General features: G+C 33.1%; 1 protein-coding gene across 2 annotated transcripts in view; it reads left to right on the forward strand.

The window, feature by feature from the left end:
• The window catches only part of LOC130447763 (lachesin-like), a 399,219-nt gene that overhangs the window by 296,489 nt on the left and 81,330 nt on the right, over positions 1-21,400 (forward strand). For both annotated transcript variants that reach the window (XM_056784763.1, XM_056784755.1), the window contains exon 2: positions 5,186-5,346. In XM_056784763.1, coding sequence (XP_056640741.1) covers positions 5,186-5,346 — 161 coding nt within the window. The remainder of the gene's footprint in view (positions 1-5,185; positions 5,347-21,400) is intronic.

Below are 21,400 nucleotides of genomic sequence, written 5' to 3' on the forward strand. Positions count from 1 at the left end.
TTACTACTATTCAAAATTTGTCTATTCAGCTCTGATTTCTCATAAAATCACTTTTTTGGTCTTACAGAAAAACAAATTATTTTGTCAACGATTTTCGATACTACAAGAAGTCGTTTGTAATTAAAACGCATATTTTGGATTCGAAAACTGATTGGAATTTATTAGAAAGCTTTCAAAAGGATATATTAACAGATAGAAAAACTAGTCTTGATCATAAATACTTTTTCATTATCATGTTACCTAACCTATATAATCGAGATAGTGTTTGTTGCTCTCTGCTCAAATATATGCTTAATTTTGTACCAGTAGTAATTATCAGTTTGTTTATTATTTCGTTTGAAGAATAACAAAATACACCGATAAATATTTATCAATGAATAGGGTTCCACATATATATCTCCACCATAGTTTACTAAGTGGTGTATCCAAAATATATTCTCACAATGACTTTCCATTAGTTTATCAACAAACAAACCCATTATGATGTTAATTGATCCGGAAATTGTATGTTTCACCGTATTTACAGAAAACTCAAAACAATTTACCCAAGCTATGGTAAACTATACATTGATGAATAAACATACGTTATGTGCAAGTATGAAAGAATACTTTAAAGGTTGTTGCTCGAAATCATTCTACAATTTATCTCCCCGGACGATATTCCTACCTATGTTTCTTTCTACTGTCTACTGTTCCTCCAATATATTGATTAGAAAGGAGAAGCCGTGCCGGATATTTGTTTGGAATCATATCCTTCTTTTTCACTAACTTTCATGTCTGGGAGTAAAGTTTTTTCACTTGTGGTTTATATATATTTCAGTCAATATTCTCGCCATTAGAAACATAATGAATTTATTACTTAAGTATCTCTTAAGTATCGTACTATAATGTATTTTAAAGAATGTGGGGAAATATTTTATGTAATAAACAAGGAGATATAAGAGATTAACTGAATGAGAGACGATAAAAAAAATATTTATAATTTATATAAGGAAACGTAATGAAAATATTACGCCGAGCTTAGGGGACATCAAATTTAATTGTTTGCTCAAGTTATGCGAGACAAAAACCCAAATCGCAGAAAGTACAGAAATTAGAAATCTTCTAATTCTTTGCCTTAGAAAGAAATAGATAAAACAACGGGTCTTGGTCAATGCAGTGAAAAAACTATTAACAAAGAAGTTTTGCTTAATATAGGAGTCACTTGTTGCAGCCTTAAGTAGTTGTTTTTGAGGAATTGTTTTTTGTGGTGTTAATTATTTGTTCTTGGGAAATCGTTTTCTCCGGTCTAGAGTAGTTGTACTCCTTAGACAACAATTACTTCATCGGATCCGCATTAAGTGAAACGAACGCCTGGTGCAGTTGTCAATGATACCTTATGACCATACCACGTCTAAAAAAATTGCTTGCCCTTCACGATTTTAGAAAAAATAGAGTTCAGTTATTCCCCTGCTTGACAACGTACACCTAACCGTTATTTTGGGATGGCTGTTGATGCTTTAAGCAGAAGCTTTGTATTTAGGAGACCAATAACAACAATTTTGCTTGTTCACTCTTCTATTCAAAGGAAAATGGGCTTCTTCCCTCCAAAAGATAGTGTTCACTGTGCGAAATCACTCCAACATTATCTTATAGAAATTTTTACGCATATTATGATCATTAGGCTCAAGCACTTCTACAATTTAAATTTTAAATGGATGAAATTCAAGATCCTCCTTCAATATTTGTTGCACTATAGTTTTTGGAAGCCCCAAGTCTCTCTTGCTAACGGACTGACGCGGATTATCGCGCAAACGAGTGCACTCGTTCTCGACGTTCTGCTGGGTCCCGGTCTGGGTAGTTTTCTGTTGAAATTGTTGCTCGTAACCTTCGTATCCATGATCGAATAAATCTTCACTTGGGGCGTCACGTAACCGTCGAATATTGTAACGTGAACACAATCTTCGACGAGCATTTGCACACGAATCGTTGGCATTAAAATATGCTTTGATTGATAACAGACACTCTCCGCTCAACGGTTACGAAAAAATTCGAAATTTAAATTCTAATTCTGCCACCGGACACCTGTTATTTGGCAGAGATTTGGTCAAAAACCTTGGGAAAACCAAATTTCATAAAAAATTATAATTATATCACACATTTTGAAAATTTTTGTATCTCCATTTTCTCATTTGCTTTCAATTGCTAATAATATCGCATTAATTGTCAATAAAGTCCTCAAATTTAATAATTCTAACTTCCCATAAATTCATCTAAAACTCGATAATAAACCACAACATTTTTGAAAGAGAAATCTCATTATTCACTGAACTTCCACCTAGTTAGGGCTGTTTGTTAAGAGAAAGAGATATTTCAGTATTGAAATTTAATTACTGTATCGAAGTTGAGACAGTGAAAAATTAAGTAGAAGTTGGCAAACGAGTTTTGTGGAAACTTTCAAAATTATATCAAGTAGCTGGTACAATTTTATAATTGTAGTTGAAAGTTTGCAAAGCAATCTGCAAAAGTTGCCAGTTACATTCGTCATTTCTGTTTGCTCTTGAATTAGAATTGAATTTTTATTCTTCAAAATTGAAAACTCGCTAAGATTCATTACTCTTCTTAATTCAAAGCAAAATTGCCTTCAACTGATTAACTATCAATAAATCGTTAAAATATAAATTAGTTTGTGAAGAATCGACGAGACAATATGATTATTATATACAGGAGTGCTAGCAGAATCTCAGAAACAAGAAAAGTGAAAGGAATTATTTTTGAGAGCTATTTTTCGAAATAAATACTCACATATCTAATTTATAGTCACAAATCATAGGTAGCTATAAAAATGATGGATAAAATGCTTATGGTCATGTTAAATTTCAGTGATTCCAACCACTTTCTCTGGCCCCTAAGATCGACGGATGTACAATCAAAGAATTGTGTGTGACATGATTAGTCACAATTTGAATTTGCTTATGTAATTCATAAGACATTCGTAAGCTCATTTTCTCAGAGAAAGTGATCAAATGAATCTGAAAATGTGATAATAATCAACTAAAGACAACTTAATATATGTACCGAGAAGTATTGAAATTGGATGAATAGATATGTTTGCTTTCGAATTTTGAAACAACGTAAACATTTTTACTCAAATTTTTTTCGAGTTTTTGAGCTAACTTTGAAATGTATAAAATAATAATAATAATAATAAAATATTAACCTAAACATATGGGAAAGAGTTTTTTGCCATATCGGTTCCAAACAACAGCCAAAAACCTTAAGTGCAGATATCTGCATGCAGAACCCACATTAATAAGTCCTCAAGAATTTTTGGACTTCCGGGAGACCTCATCTGGAAAAACAAATATATTTCCACCGATAGTAGAGTACGCATATACAAAAGAGAACCTATATTCACGTATGCAGTGGAAGAGAGATCAAATCAGAAGCAAAACTATGAGAGAAGTTCCGAAAATTCAGCATATTCAGGTGATTTAGATCAAGTCCACGAAATTGGAGATTGGCTTCCGGCCAGCTTCCTGTCAACCTCCCAAACGTTGATACGAAAACTCAACATTTATTTCTGAATAGTAGAAGAAACTAAGTCTTCCAAAAAGAGAAAGAAGAACATTTCTACGTACGAAATCACACTGTTTCCTGTGGCTTTTATCATTTCTGTCGTTATTTGGTTTATTCCTGATTGCCAGTTTCTGTATTGCCTGTCGTATTTCTTTTGTACTAATTTTATCTTGTGCTGCTTGAGTTTCCGTTAATTTTACTATTAGTATTTTCTTCCCGCAATGGAATATCTGTAATTATATATTGCTATTGGCTTGCTTTATGATACTAAACTCCAATAGGACTAGCCGTTAGTCTATGTGTATTGACTCAGTTTGTACCAATTTATATTTACAAGCATTTATTGTATCAACTAATGCAGATATAAAAACTGATTGGAAATCATTTTGGTTGAAACATTAGATGAACGAAGAATGTTTTTAACATGTTGTATGGGTGTTTGGTAAAATTATGTCTCATTTACTCCAAAATTAATAGAAACAGTTATCTAGATAGTGAATTGATGAAAAATTTGCATCGATTTCCAAAATGTAAAATCATTTGAACATAGCAATGATAACTGTTGACACTCTAAACTCATGTTCTTCTTCCTAATTGAGTGTGAATATGATACTTGGTGTGATAATAACAATGATATTATGATCGTGATGAAAAAAGAAACATTCCTTTTTCTTAGAATATCTTACAAAATTCAGAAGTCATTAAATCGTTCCATTCTGATTGATAGTAATAGAGCCACTTTCCACATCACCAAGAAATCTCATTAAACTTGGTAGCTCTTACATGAGTGTATAGAATTGCCTGTGTCTCACCTACTAACTGAGCTAGAGCCATACTGACTGATGTTGATCTAATACCAAATACTATAGTACTTCATACAATGAAACAAACAGTTTGCCGCACATTTCTTGACATTTCTGTGAGCATTTTTTTGAGTACTGGAAGCTGTTTGTTTCAACTCAAATCTAATATGAAAATTAAAAGTCAATAAGCTTCTGATAAATGTACAGATATAATTTTTCTATTTTATTTTGATTTTGTGTTAGAAATACTGTGAAAAAAATCTTATCCGCTAATCAGAATTCTAAAAAATTCTAACAGCTTATCGTGAATCGAAAAAAGTAAAACGCAATTTTCACTTTGGTTGCACCGAAGGATCGTTCCATTGGCTTAAATGAATAATTTCCTATTTCAGAAAAAGGAACCGAGTGGGCGCATTCTGCGTCCGCCAATAAATCAGAATCGAATTCTCCCTCAGATGATTAAGAAATTCAACATTCCTTTTTATTAAGCCTAACTCCTTCAAAAATAATTAAATCGAACAGGAGCTTGTATTCCAGTTGTTAATAACAAGTATTTATAAAGTGGTTTTATTTGTAAAAAGTGGACGTTTGAATAAACTCTATATATAAGATCAATGTAATTTTTTTTAAAACATAATAACTCACACAATAGGATATACGCTACAATAGAGACTCATTATGGTATTTTGAAAGTTGTTATTGGTTTCCCCCTTGATTACTTCTAAGAAATTCAATTACTGAATATAGAGATCATTACAACTCTTATAATATTATAACGAAATGATTCTGGAAATGAGTAACTAATCAATTTTTTATTGTTCTAGTATTGGGAGCTCAAACAGGAGCTTCAAATAGTGGCAACGCTTTAACAGAAAGTACTACTAGAGGTCCACATTTTGATGCAGCAGCGTCAAAAAACGTCACAGCACTTCTTGGAAAGACTGCTTATCTAAACTGTCGAGTTAAAAATTTAGCTAATAGAACAGTGAGTGTTACCACAAAAGTCATATATTTTTCCGCTTTTGCATGCCATTAACACTAAACCACATCGATTCAGCATACACTAATCTGCAACATATTAGGCTGCATATAATTTTCATTTTCATATATAAATAAGAAAAAAATATTGCAGAAGTAGCTTTTAACCTTTTTCAACCTTCCAATATTCATAGAATTTCATAAACATACTTGAAAGTACCAGCTTTAACTTGTTTTCAAACGTTGATCAGAATATAAGACGTTTACAGTTCGACGGAATCATACGTATTCAGATCTTCTGCCATCTCACGTTAAAAATCTTGACGGTTAAAAATCTTGACGCTTGGAAACTAGTAAATTTTTGTTTTAAATATGTTTGTTATTTTGGGGTCGAGGGTATGATATGTTAATAAATGAGAATATGTATCTAAGTCATTGAAAATCAAACTTCAACAACACTAATGATACAGAACAAAACTTTGTTTTGTAATAGCTCATTCAAATTTCAAACTTGAGCGTCGGGGCGGTAGTATCTACTTAAAAGTATCCTCTAGCTATAAAGTCCTAGTTAGGACTAGATATAAACTCAAGAGACTTGTGGTAAAGGCTATAAATAATGAACCGAATTACTTGCAAATTTCAATCAACGACAATTTGGACTGTTGACTTCTGTATTTACTTTCAAACTATAATAGAAGGAAAACCAATAACTGATAAGAAATATAGAGAGAAGAATTTTAAGTGGGAGACGGTAAGTGATAGACGGAAGTAGAATGATGCATTTGAGAATTAAGACTCAATGACTAGATACCATAATGATTTTACTTCATTAACTAATCATGGACATCATTTCCCTGACTCCACGTCTAAAAAATGTGATTTTATATACGATAATTATAGTACTGATGAAGAGAAGAAGAAAACGTTATATTCATTTTATTCTCCCTATTTTTTCAAGAATTACCTTATTTATTATGTGATCTATCCATCAATATTACAAAAAAAATACTTTGGAAAGAAAGATCTTCATTTTATACGATTCAAAGAATTTGGTTTCACAATAGCACAACAAATTTATCGCTTAACACTTCGAATGAATGATGAAATTGTTGGAAAATTTCATTTAGATAATTTAAGAGTACTTCGTCCACATTTTATACGAATCCAATTGGTTACTTGATTTTATAATAAAATTACTGCCTTATCTGAAATATCAATATAAGTTGAACCTCAATAAACTTTGCTCGCACTTTTCAAACTTTATAAGGCAATTACTTACATCAAACCCAAAAGTTCGAGAGGATGGCGATAAGTACCGCATAATCTTGTCATTGACCCATTTTCCTTTATCCATTTGTATGAAAACATTATATAATACGCCGCAAAGATCGACCAGCCGTTTCCATCATTAAGTTTTAAGATCATTTTCCATTAAAGTGGATATAAAACAGGCCTAAATCCACAGCACAACGTAGATATTTCTTTAATCAATACCGTACGTAATGAATATCTCAAAGATAAGTATCTAGAACTACCTAGGTATTTTTGATAAAATCAGAATTTTCAATGTAGAATTGTGACGCGAATGAGATTTCTACTAAAAATTACGCGAGGAAAATCTCAAGGAGCGTTTTGTAAACTTGAACTTACTCAAACAAAATTTAATGTTTTCTTATCAAATCCCGATGTTTGTCTTTTGTGCTCTCGTAAAATGATCAATTCGGAATAATTTAGAGATGGTTGTACACATAAAACAATATTTGCATAACAATGCTTATACAAACTTCGTTTCACTTCACTTTGACAAGGATATTGTTTAGTTTATGAAAGTTCATTAACAATTTCAAAATAATACTGTGGAAAACATGAATTTACTTTATTTATATCAACTTGATATAATCAACTTTATTTCCTTTTGTTTATAACTATGAAGCTCCCTTATGTACAGCCTGTGAAACTTGAATTTTGTGATCGTGGTTGAATAAATGATTTCTTCCTATTTTTTAATAGGCCACTGCCTATTTAATTGCGAATAATCAGCCTTCCTCTGAGCACCATCTTGGAACGCGGAACTCTTGTACTATCTTTTTGGTCCGATTGGATGCCTCCGTCTCGTCTGTTTGGTTCCATCTTACAGCAATAAGAGTTATTAGTTCCCTCAAATATCTTCACTTTTATCTCTGAGGTCACTTCCTCAATTGTTTTTCGAGTTTTAACGTAGTGGTCCCTATTACCTTTTTTTGTTGATGTTTCGGCATTTGTTTCCATATCGTTTTAAGCATGTTTTGTATATTTAAATCTCACTTTTTGCACTAATTATATTGTTTTTCCATATTATTTCTTTCAAATATCGCTATTTTAAAGTAGTTGATTTACATTGATCTTTGCATTTTCTCTTATCGACAACTAGTTAACATCTAATCGAATACTTTGATATTGAATCTTCTTAGTTATTATGCTCATAATATATTCACCTGCCATTGGCTTCATCCTGTTTAGTACACGTTGTAGTCATCTTCAGTCTTTGCTACTAGTACTTCATCATCCACATAACACTTTTATATATTATTTATATATATATATATATATATATATATATATATATATATATATATATATATATATATATATATATATATATATAGTTTAGAGCCATAGTTGTTACCCTGTCCTATCCCTATTCCGGTAATAATTTGTAGTTCTTGAACAGTCTTGTTCTGGTTTCAATTTTTTTATCTATGTTATACTTGAATAATGTATCCAATCCAATGTATCGAACCCTCGTTATTCATCCGACGTTGGAATCTTCAAGCCCATATAAACGATATCTTTCAATACTGTTTCCTGAATTCTCGAATTATAGTTTACATCTTTTGCTCGATTTTGAATTTGATTTTATTCCATATTTGGGCTTATGAATTCATCCAATTCATTTGCCAAATTGGTGATGGTGATATGAAAGATTACTCCTTAGAAATAAAAAGTATAAAATCATTTCTCTAGAGCTCAACTTGAAAACAAGACATTTTCTGTGGAATAAGGATTAATCATATATTTTCGAATAATCTAATTTGTATGAAATTGGTACTTGCTAACTTGAGTCACATGGATCTCTTGTAACACTTTATGGTTTAGTTCAGCCTCTGTGCATCATGTTTGATAGTCCAAATGTCACGTGTTTATGAAGATTAATTGCCACTATTCGTAAAGTGCGTCAAATATTCATCTACTGCAAAAAGAATAAACACACTCGATGCGAACTCGTAAAGGCCGTTTAGAACATCAATTCGCTATCGGTCACAAGAATTCGACATTTCAGGCACTATTCAACTAATTCTCACTAAATATTTACAGCTATATGTCCACAAAATCCAACTGAATCAACAACTTCTGCTAGTAGACCATGAACAGCGGAGATAACTCATCAATTGGTTCCTTGAGCAACCTACTGACTTTGTGATCAAAATCATTTTCAGTGATGGGGTCTAATTTCATCACGAGGGCTTCGTTAATATGCAAAACTGTTGCATGTTGGGCTCATAAAATCCAGGAATTATTCATCAAGAAGCAATGCATCCATGACTGGTCACCCTATGGTTTGCATTATGGTCTGAAGGAATAATTGGACCGTTTTTCTTCCAAAAAGAAGAAGGTAATGCACTAACAGTGAATGGTGAACGTTAGCGTGCTATGATAACACAATTTCTTGTGCTTCATTTGGAAGCTATTGATCTTGACGACATGTGGTTTCAGCAGGACGCTGCCACATGTTATAACGCCCATGACGATCTTGCACGAGATTGCTTCTGGTCGTGTCATTCCCCGATGTGGTGATCAGAATTGTTCTCCATGCTCCATGCGATATAAGACCTCCTGGCTGTGGAGTTATTTGAAGTCATAAATTTATGCAATAGCGTTATTGAATCTGTGAAATTTGAGATTTAATCAGATTTTGCTGCTGCCTAAGTTATATTTAATGTTTGGCACTGTTTCATACGTTTTCCTACAAATCTTTAACAATTATTTTCGTCAACTTTGTTGAATATTTAATGACCCGAATTGTATCGATAAAATTTAGTTCATTACATAGTTTTATCCAATGCTTCTATTATGAAACAAAAAGCTATTCGTTAAACGCACCTATACTATCCATTCATCCACCATCAATATTTCAATACACGATTCATTTAATAGCTATAGGTCATCCACATGATACAGCGAACACAATACTGTGTAGCCGGGCTGAAAAATTACAAATAAAGAGAAAAATGTATTCGCTTTTTTTCATTCGACGGAAAAGCTCTATGGAATTTCACATAATTTTTTATTTTAAAATTGATCGTTGTCATGCTAATAGTCCAGTCAATCAGCAATTCCAATTGGTAGCATTATATAATTGATATTTCTTTTATTCAGTCGAAAACAAAACAAGAAAATTCAGATAACATTAATAATATTGCTGCTATTTGAGGTTGCCGGCTGCTCCGACTGATTCTGACTGAAGACGAATTGTCGCGAAAACCTTAAAAAATCAATTGAAAGAAAACATTCAAAAATTGATAAATAGGGTAAAGTTTTACTGAAGTTTGATCGTTAATTCGGCGACGATATGCTCCTTAGCTTGAAGATAACCTTAACGTTCTTCATAGCTGCGTTACAGAGCGTTTTTTTTTTCTCATCACTTTGTATATTCCTTGATATATAGCATTCTCTTATAATCCTGATATATGAAAAGCTAGCAAATGAATAAATCTCCATTTGTTGTCAAGCTGCAAACACTATATAGTGTATATAAAGCCCATTTAGCTTTATTTAAGAATAGCGTGAGTTTTAAAAACTAAAAAATATACAGAAAAAATAGTTCATCTCACTTATTAAACATAGAAGCTGTAGATCTTCCCGTTTGTTCGTGCACATTCGATCAGTAAAACTTTTACGGACAGCATCAGCTAAACTAGGAGGACTTTGACGCATTTAAAAGAAGAAAATCAATAAAAAGTTTGATACATGCGGCTATCAAGTCACCAGGGTATATTAGGCAATAAGAAGCAGATAGCCTTGCCAAAAAGGAGCAATTATACGAGGCATATTTTTTAATTGAGTACCGTTTTGCGATTCCGCCGCCACAACCCCAAGGTTGGCGTTCCGCACATACGCGCTGGTTACCTACATTTCTTGTCTACGCACTGACGCCATTACAGTCTGATTCTTCATTGTGTACATTGTTTACTGAGTGTTTAAGATCCCGCCGATTGTGAAGTACGGGCTGTTATACGATTCCTTAGTGCTAAAGGCGTAAAACCGATCGATCTCATCAAATCTTTTCAATGGGAAACTCTAGATCATCCTCCCTACAGCCCTGATATGGCGCCCAGCAACTACCATTTGTTCCTGCACTTGAAGAAACACCTGGGCGGTCAGCTTCTTCAAGACAATAACGAAGTCAAAACAGTTGTGATACAGTGGTTAACAAGTCAGGCGGCAGAATTTTATGAGGAGGGTATTCAAAAACTGGTGCCACGTTATGACAAGTGCCTCAATATTCACGGAAATTATGTATAAAAGTAGATTAAATTTACAGGCTTTCATGTAAAAATAAAATTGTTGCGATATCTTTGTACTTCTTTTTTTAATTCCAAAACGGTACTTCCTTAAAAAATATGCCTCGTATATTTCAATTTTGAACCACTGCGGCTTCATGATATATCACAATAACGAACTGAACGGATGGCTACAGAATCAGGCAGATGGAGTCTTACTAGAGAAACACTTCGGAAACAGATAACCATATAACCATAACCATATCTGCTGAGAAGTCTGAAGAATTTCTCGCGATTTTCAGAAAGTATAATAGGTTTGGCAATGAACGAAAATTACAGATTCTGAGAACAAGCCATGAAGACAGTAGTGCATCTACTCTGCGTATGTCTATTTCATCAAACGGATTGGGTACCCCGTAGAAAGAGTACTAAACTCTTGAATACTAGGACATAAAATGTAAAGAAAAGTAACTCTTTTTCGAAGCAGAACAATGATATGGAAAGTCTTTTACAGAGTATGTTTTAGGTATAGATGCTAAATCGAGCGGGGAGACCTTCAGTCAAATTGGTACTTTTGAAACAAGGAGGACTCTGCGAATTTATATCAAACATTATTAAGAATCAAAACATCGATGAAAGCTAAATAATATAAATATGTGTGATTCGGTGCGAAACAAATTGTTTTTGGAGATGGATTCAGCAAGGAATATAAATGTGCATATTTTTTCAATTTTACTTGAATATAAATCCGCGCTTCATACATCAGGTTACATCTTGTAATTGCCTTGAAAGCTGAATAGCCAGAAGGTTAAAAAATCCTAAATAAAAGTCACTAAGTATTTTTAATAAAAATTTGTTTAAATCTATATTTAATTTGAACTAAAGCTCAATATTAATTTGTGACGTGTTTGGCTAACACAGTAGCTTTGTGAAACAAGTCATGGTATAATAAAATATTTTCAATATATACAGTGCATTAATACGGGATTTTCAGATTTTGACAAAAGTATAACTAAATGTTTACATGGAAATAAAATGTAAAAAGTGCCTAAATACGGAAATCTATCTTTATTAAGAAAAGTATTGAACAATTTTACCAGGAAATTAAATCTCTTAGAAGTCTTTGTGATAAATGAAAGCAAATATTCTAGTAATCTTCTTGCCGACCAAATAGACACCAACCATTCACCGTTATCAAACCTATTCACCTAGAGTAAGTGATTGTTTTGAATGAATTTCATGGTAAATTTGTTCAATACTACAAAACTTTATTTTTTAATCAACTTCTAAACTCCATATTGAATAAAATGTATAAGAGTACAACAAAAATGAATAATTTCACACCAAAATGTTTGCTACGGCACTGAAATAGCTGCAACTTACTGGCACAAAATGAGTTCTCGATATATTCCGACTCGCATGACTATCGCGCATCCAAAACTCAAGTCTCAAGCTACACTGGTCGAGTTATAATCAGTTTTTTTACTAGACCTTAACAAGAAATTGTTGGAACTTATGCAACCTCCAAATCGATACTTAAGTAGGTCAAATAATGTTACGCTTGGTATCATTTATGACGCATTACCTGCTTTTATTTTTATGACAAAATATCGAGGAGTGATCCGCATTGATTGTGTGTTATCTTGGTTATTATGTATCTTAAAAATACATATCTAAAAGCTATCACGTAGCTTTGGGCGTTTTCAAAATTTCAAACAAGAAAAGTTCAGAAAATGATGGTTTTAATACTCAAAAAATACGTTATTTACTAAATAAGTAGAAAAAATACTTTTTTTGACGAGGTCAATGGTAACAACACATATTAATTATGATATTTTCTTAACTGGAAATTGTACTTTGTGTATGTATGAGTTTTCTGTACGTTAATTGACGAGGATATCAAAATATTTCAAAAGAAATAATGTAACAATCCAATAATTCCGTTTCTATGCAAACAAAACCAACCCAAATTTTTAAGCTGGACTAAAATTGAGTTACGTCTAGTAAATTTCTTTTAAATTCCAAACAACCGAAAAATGCGAAAAGCTTTCTACTCCAATGTATTCACGTAGTATAATATGCAGGAATAAGTGCATAAACAGAAAGATAAGATCTCTATTCATGTCATAATGCTTTTCTGCATCTCACGTTTGTTGTTATGCTTTTATGAGTATAACTCAAAACCACGGACAAATATTCTCACATCATTTTTTTGTCAACAATCGTTATCAACACCAGAAATTCTATTTATCTCCTTTGTATTTACATCACATTGAAATCAGAACCAGAGATGCTTACTACAAGAGAACAAGGATATAAAATAATTTCTTCAATTAAATTTCTAGAGGAAGTCTAATTTTTGTAAATATATTGAAATTATAGAGAATGTGATGAATTATACAAATATTATGTGAAATTGTTGATTGTAAATAGTTATTACTATGACCTCAATATTCTCAATTTTCATAGCTGCGTTTATATAAGACCACTTTTAACTCGTCCCCCAGTTTCAGAGCCCTTATGAAATCTAATCGGCGGGATATGAGATAAGATTCTCGCTTCTGTGTTGGATTGTAATTATAAAGTATTGTGTACCTAGGTGATTTCTCTCTCCCAAACAATTTACAGTCGTCAGGTGCGTCCTGCAATGTTCTATAAAAAAATATAAATTTCTTTAATTTCTTATTTCTTAGACCTTTTGATATATTCTTCTTCTTTTAATGCTTATCCATTAATGGATGTTCGCGACCACATTTTTCATGGCTTCTCTGTCTCTAGCGGTATGGATCAATGTCTGAATATCTTGTATACCCGTTCACAGCCTCACGTTCCGCAACCATGACATCCTCTTCCGTCCCAATCCTCTCTTACCTTCAATCTTACCCTCGATCATCAGCTGAAGGAATTGATATTTATGGCCTCGCATTATATGGCCAAGATATGCAATCTTTCGTTTCTTCACGATGTTAAAGAGTTCACGGTCTTTATTGATACGCCTGAGAATATCCTCATTCCTCACTTTGGCAGTCCATGGTATCTTCAGGATTCTACGATATACCCACCTTTCGAATGCCTCTAATTTGTTGATGTTTTTTACCTTAAGGGTCCAACCCTCCATCCTGTAAAGCAGCACTGACCAAACGTAGCACCACACAAGTCTCAGTCTAACATCAAGATCAAAGTCGGTACATATAAATACATTTTTAAATTTCATGTATTTACTTCAAGCTTGTTCAATTCGGCATTTTATTTCATCGTCCGACGACCATTCTTCATAGAGCCATGTTCCTAGATATTTAAATTTTTCTACCCGTTTTATAGGTTTTCCATTATATGTTACTCTAGATTTTCTAAACGTATTCGCTTCCCTAGTGATAATCATGAATTTAGTTTTTTTGATGTTGATGTTTAATCCCATGTTTTGGTTATGTCCGCCTACTATATTAATTAGTTATTGTAGGTCATCTATATTATCTGTAATTAGCACTGTGTCATCGGCGTAACGTATGTTGTTGACCCAGACTCCATTGACTTTGATCCCAATGTCTCTATCTCAAGTGACTCTCGAAAGATGGCTTCAGAGTATATACTAAACAGGAGCGGCAACAATATACAACCTTGACGTACTTCTCTGTGAATCCGAACTTGCTCAGTTAGACCATGATTTACTTTGACTTGTGCTTTTTGGTGCTAGTACAGATTTTCGATACAACGAATCTCCTTTTCATCCAAATCCAATTTTTTAAGGATCTGCATAGACAAACATTTTTTTTTGGTCATAGCAGTTCTGTACAAGTACCTGTCTTGCGACTACTGCCTCTCTTGTACCTAACCCCTGTCTAAATCCAATATATATATATATATATATATATATATATATATATATATATAATCTCTGATGTATTATTCTTAGGAATATTTTTAGGGAGTGGCTCATAAGGCTAATTAGCCTATGATTTTCACACTTTCTTGCGTTCGATTTTTTTGGGATAGGAATAAAAACTGAAGATAACCACTGTTCAGGGTAATGACCAGTATCATATATCTTGTTGAACAGCTTGTGAAGCATTCTAATGCCCCTTTCGTCCAGTAGTTTCAGTATTTCTGATGGTATTTCATCTGGCCAGCTGCTTTATTCTTTTTGGCTACTAGTACAGCCTTTTCTACTTCTTCTTTGGTAATAGAAGGTCCAGTTAGACATTCTTCTGCATCGAGTTCTCTGGTCTGGTCTGGTTTATTGTCGTCAAAAAGTTTTTCTACATAGTCTTCCCATATCCTGTATTTCTCATGATCTTCCATACTATCTGGTTGTCCTGGTTGGTTATTATACCTAGATTTCGTTTTTTAAATATACCAGCGACTTCCTTTAAACTTTTATGGAGGTTGAAATAAACGTGTTTTCGTAGCAGTTGTTCTATTTCGTTGCACTCGTTTTTAAGCCATTCATTTATTGCAGCTCTAATTTTTGATCTTATGAGTCTCTGTAAGTTTCTGTACTTATTTATGTCTTTTTTTAGTTTTCTATGCTCATCCATTAAGAGCAAAATTTCATCGGTCATCCATTTTTGTTTTTTATTTCTAGATTTGATTTCTAGAACTCTTTGTGAGGTATTTCTTAAAACACTTGCTATTTCTACCCATGATTTTGACGGGACATCCTCTTCGACCGTGGAATCGTAATCGAAACTTCTGTATCTGAGAGTTTAATCGGTTGATTGATACGGATTTAATGGTTGGACTATGTAGTTTATCTAGTGCTATTGTACGTCCTGGTGCTTCTTTTTTAGCCTTTGAAAGGGATATTTTTATGACGGCCGATTGTTTTACATGGTCTGTGGGTATATCAGCTCCAGGATATGTGCATGCCGTTTTTACCGAAGAAGCAAATCTGGAGTTTATAAGGATGTAATCTATCTGGTTACGGCTAACGTTCCCTGGTTGGTCTCTTAGTGATTTCCAGGTATATAGGCGGTATATAGGTTGGTTACTGTCATATGTTTTTCATGAGAGAATTGCAGGAGACGATCCCCTTTTTCATTTCTTATTCCCAGACCAAAGGGTCCAACGATGTTTTCGTATTTGCCCTTTCCTAGCTTGGCATTTAGGTCGCCCATAACTATATTAACTTCATGTTTTTTAGTTAATTTTAGAAGACTCTTCACATCACTGTAAAACTCTTCTATGTCTTGGTCATTTGAGTCGGCTGTTGGTGCATACATTTCATGTCCTGGTTTCCTGAATAATAGATGACACCATTTTCGACGGGACATATTGCAGAGTCGGGCCACCAAGTTTCTGCAACTCCTAGAATATCTATCTTGAGCCTGCTCATTTCCTGTACGAGATTTGCCAATTTCTCAGCTTCGAAAAGATTTTGGGTATTCCAAGTTCCAATTTTTAAGGTTGTTCGTAAGTTTAGTCTTTCTTCTGAAACATTCAATCAGTCCCCCCCGGATATCCGATCGGATGACTTTTTAAGTTAAGTTAATTTTGATTCGAATGTATCCATGTGGTTCGCTTGGGAAAAATACTCTAGGAGGTTTCCCGTTGCCTTCCTAGTTTTGCTTCAACCTTCAATCTTCTTAGCTTCACCTTCATCACTTCGAGACCTTACCGGCATGGGTGACCCTACCGGTAGCTACGCTACCGCCGGCATCGCTCCCTGGATATAAGGTTACTGAGCCCTCTCACTAAAGACAAGGTTTTGATTCCCCTAGATATATTGATCCCCTTTGATATATTAATGCATCTAAATGTTCTTGATTTTAGGTCTCTTCTGTTTTAAAATTCGTTTTTTTGATAATTTTTAAAAGAAAGATAAATTATGACGTTTGGACTTTTCTTTAAGTCTTTATCAAAATATTTTCATATTATAACAGAAGAGACCTAAATCAAGAACATTTACATTCATTAAAAAAATATATTCACTAAGATCTTAATATTTCTTCGATCTTAGAGAAAGAACAAATTGTCTGGATTAGTCCAGTTACGGAAGCATTCTTTTTCATATATCTTCTTTCTTCGGAGAGTCTTTCAATAATAATATATTTGATTCGTACCCTTGAGAGATTCCACCTCGCATTAAATAGCAAACAATTTTCAATGAAATGACAGTTTTATGGATACAGAATGCCATTAGTTGTTTGGGAAGATATAGGAGCTTTTTTCAAAGGTGTCGTATCATATTTCGGCTCAAAAATAATACAAAAATACTGTGAAATTATTCCTACTAAAATTATTTAGTAAGAACATGCTCCTTTTCAAAGTACTTCTTTCCTACATGAACACACTTACTACAATAGTTTTAACCGGAAGCTGTAGCGAATCTTTGGTTGGTATCTCGGACAGCATCCCTAGACACTGTTATTTTGATGTTCGCAATATATTCAAAATGCGTTTATTTTATGAGATTTTGGTTTTTTCATAAACATGTCGGTCTACGTCCTCGCACTCCATCTATCATGCTTGGTTCTCCTTGAACATTTTATGTTATGAATGAATCAAAAAATGTTAAAAAAACCTATTGCCGGAATTCAATATTACGTTTTCAGTATATAATGACTGAAAAAATATTAAATCTGTTATGAATAGGGCTAGGTTAACTTACTTGATTAAGTTACTGTTACATAATTAGATAAAATTGTTAATTTCAATAAAAATTAAAATATTAACAAAGTTGACTGTTTTCAAGGAAAAATACCAAAGTGTATCGCAAAAATTCTACAGAACAAACATTTCCAATGAAGACTGTTCACGATAGGTAGAGTGTTTCTAGCAATGTTATTTTCAAATTGGTATAAAAATATCATTCATAGTGTGGATAATTCAATTGTTTGAAGTTATATGAAAGGATTTTAGTTGTGATTACATTCGACCTTCATATAATATTAGTTAGATTCATATTTGAAAGTTTTTGAATTTTGTTATTTAATCGTTCGAGGAACTTCCTGTAGGACTTCTGTGAACATATCAATTGACCCCTGTGAAATTGCCTATTCTAGTTAGACTTCCATTCCAATTTAACTTAAGATTAGCTCGGCGCCAAACATATGGTATTTGATATCGTGGATATTGATGGATTCAATGTATTATGGAGAGTATCTATCATTTTTCATAGCTCATTTTTATCGTTTAGTCGTACATGTATATTCATAGTAAACATAAAGTTGATAATGAAATAAATGACGAGGCAATAATTTATATTTCATGAGATTGATATTTGCCATGTCTATCATAACCACTCACAAGCTTACTGTAACGAACCTGTTTCAGTTTTTTTATTAAAAGCATTCGTTTTCTCTATAACTTTAACTGTTGACAAGATTCTACCGTCCTTGAAATTATCATCTAATTCTGTTTTTTAATCTTCTCTTAATGGGGAATAGAAATTTACATGGAAAAATGTAGAAAGGTGACTCTGAAGATCTATTTACATATCGTAAAATTTTTTATATCTTTTTAACTAAAAATATTTTATGTGGAGGGTATTACGCCGTAAAAAATGTCGACTGAGATATAAGTTATTTCGACAGGATATATTTGGCGAAAAAAAGTTGTAACTATGTAATGGCAAATGAAATATTCCTTGTTTTGAGATTAATCGCAGTTGTTGTATGTGAAATATTAGGTTTTCTTTATATTTTATTCCAAATTTTATACATTTTTCTTTTTAGTATCTTATTATTTCTCTAATCCAAATTGTTGGTAAATTATTAGTAAAATAACTGTTAATTGTCCAAAAATTAGCAGATCTTATATCATTATTATTTATTCAAAACTCAATTTGAAGAAACTATTCATTTCTATGTTACTTAAAGATAAATATTTGTTCAAAGCTGGTATGGCTTGAAATTTTCAATACAAAACTACATATAGTCGTAGTTAAGCTAAAGGTACTGTCAAGATATACACTGCTACGAAGACAAAATCCAAACTAGCATTGTTTAAGAAAGTTATTCGCTAGCAGGGAAACCAAGAATCATACGGAGATTCAAAAGTGAATGTTTTAAAATAAAATTTGTACTCCAAACCAACGTAATAAGAAAAAAATGAAGAAAGCATGACCTTGTGTGATTGGCGACACTGCATAGTTCACAAGTTACCCATCAAATGCGATATACGGAGATGGTCCCAGAAATAGCTGGCCTGACCTAGAGGTGACTTGCTTAGAAAACAATCCACCACGTACACAATATATACAGTATATATTTCAAGTTTGAAGACGTTACAGTGTTTGATATTTGTTTGGCAGCCATCAATAATTAACGTTTTCAGTGAATTTGTTGACATGGAAAAAAATGATCACCGTTATGTGATACAATACTTTTATTTGAAAGGCTTTTGTCCAACTAATATAAAAGCTGAACAAAAGGGTGAGACTGCCTCTTCAATATCAATATCTTCGCGGTACGACCTCGCAGTGACCAACCAAATGAGGTGAAGAATCCAGAAATGTTGTAGAAAATCCACAAAGCGTTATTGGATGATCGTCGACAGAAAATGCGTGAGCTAGCAGACATAGTAGGCGTTTCAAAAAGTACGATACATCGCATATCACCTGAAACTTTGTACATGAGAAAACTGTACGCAGGATGGGTGCCGCGTTTGCTCACAATGGAATAAAACAGCGTCGTGAAGATGTTTCCATCTATTACTATATTTCAGAGAAATTAAGCCAAATTTTTGCGCCGTGCCATGACAAAGGTTGAAACGTGGGTCCATGACTTCACACCCGAAAAACAAAAGAACAACAAAAACATTCGACTGAAATGGAAGAACCGACTCCAAAGAAGGCAAGGACCGTTATATCTGCAGACAAGTCACGGCGTCGTTTTCTTGGAATTTGGAGAAAGTTAATATAAGAATGGTGGTGGAGCTGATCCAGCGTGAAAGATGAAGATGTTAGGATGAGGTGGAGTGAAAAATAATGGGGTGAAAAATTGGAAACACATGACTATCATCACAATATACTTATTTATTGACAGCTAAATAAATATACGTAATTTCAAAACACCTGTGACCTTTGTTTATCGCATGCTAATATCTGAATGGAAAAATAAATTTTGTGAATATCAACATTATAAAACAGAAGAATTTATTACGTCGGTCTTGAAGGCTATTTCCAAAAAGTCATTTCCATCATTTTATTTGATAAATTCGAACATTCTAATTTTTTGTATGTTCTTAAAAGCTACAACCTTTTACTTCCAATCCGTTGTAGACTTTCTGAAAAAAAATCTTCATAATAACTCAACTCCGACCTAACCCGTTCCCAGGATAAAAAGGATCTATTGCTTATAAAGCAGAGTAGTCTCTAGAGATTAGTTTCGAGAGCAAAACGGTAAACGGGCGGTTGTAGAGGCAATCGTAGTTAGAGAATCTGATTCAAGTGGTGTATAAATTACCGAAAAATTATTGAAAAAAATTCCTATTTCAACATATACTTTCGCGATCGACTATAGTTACTGAATTAAGAAAGATATTTTGTATTAATATTTTAAAGGAATCTATCAAGAGAACAATCTTTTTTAAAGTTTACAATAAAATTCAGAAGAGTTTCCAAATATCACTGCTCCAAATTCATTATTTAGCGATTTTTGGACCCCTCCCAAATTGGGGGAAATTTAGTGTTTCCAATGACTGAGGTTTGTCGCTTTGGGCTGGTATAGTGAGGTCCCAAAATTCTGAGAAATCAAATTTTCTATCCCACTTCGGAATGTTTTCCCACAAATTTCCACCCATGAATCTCTTAAAATTTCGTCCACGTGATTATTGATATTTTTTTGACTTCCATTTTTCCGCTATCGTGTAAGGTAAAAAAGTTACACACCTTTAAATAAGGTGCTCTGAAAATTCCGACTTTTGGTTCCACCTAGACCCCCCAAAAAGAGAAGCAATGGCGAAAATTGAAAAATTGAGAGAAATCCGGTCTCCTGTCGAAACCTCCTTTTCCAATTGCGTATCCTTGAGTCTTCTGTGACTTCTTCCTACTACCTTTTCCGATGTCTTCCAATTGGACTTCGCCCTTCCAAAATTGGATACAAGTACTTTTGTGATTAACTATTGAGGTATGGAAAATTGTCTTCTCCTGAAGCACCTGAAGCTGACAAAGAGGCGTTTGGGTAGTGCCACCACTTCACTTGTACGATCCGAAGAAAAATATGATGATTTTTCCTAGCCTTGGTTACACCAGAATCAAAGTAACAATCTACTGAATGAAAACAGGAAAATATTGTTTAAGCGAAGTGTACCTTGTTTTGATACAAATAGAAGTTGTTGCTTGTGGATTTTTTACCTTGCAAAAGACGCTATAAATTTATCGTAAGACGTGGGATTATTTTAAGTCACGATAATGCTTATGTCAACATTCTGCTTATTGAACCCAAGATTTGATCAATGCTTTTGGAATGGTTGACAGGATAGGTGACAGAATTCTTTGACGATATACTTTGATTGGTTGTATTAAATATAGTTCCAAATATATCACAATTAATTATGAGCTTAAAATATAATAAATAGCTA

The sequence above is a fragment of the Diorhabda sublineata genome, chromosome 1 (genome assembly GCF_026230105.1).
Source record: "Diorhabda sublineata isolate icDioSubl1.1 chromosome 1, icDioSubl1.1, whole genome shotgun sequence".
NCBI classification, from domain to species: Eukaryota; Metazoa; Arthropoda; class Insecta; order Coleoptera; family Chrysomelidae; genus Diorhabda; species Diorhabda sublineata.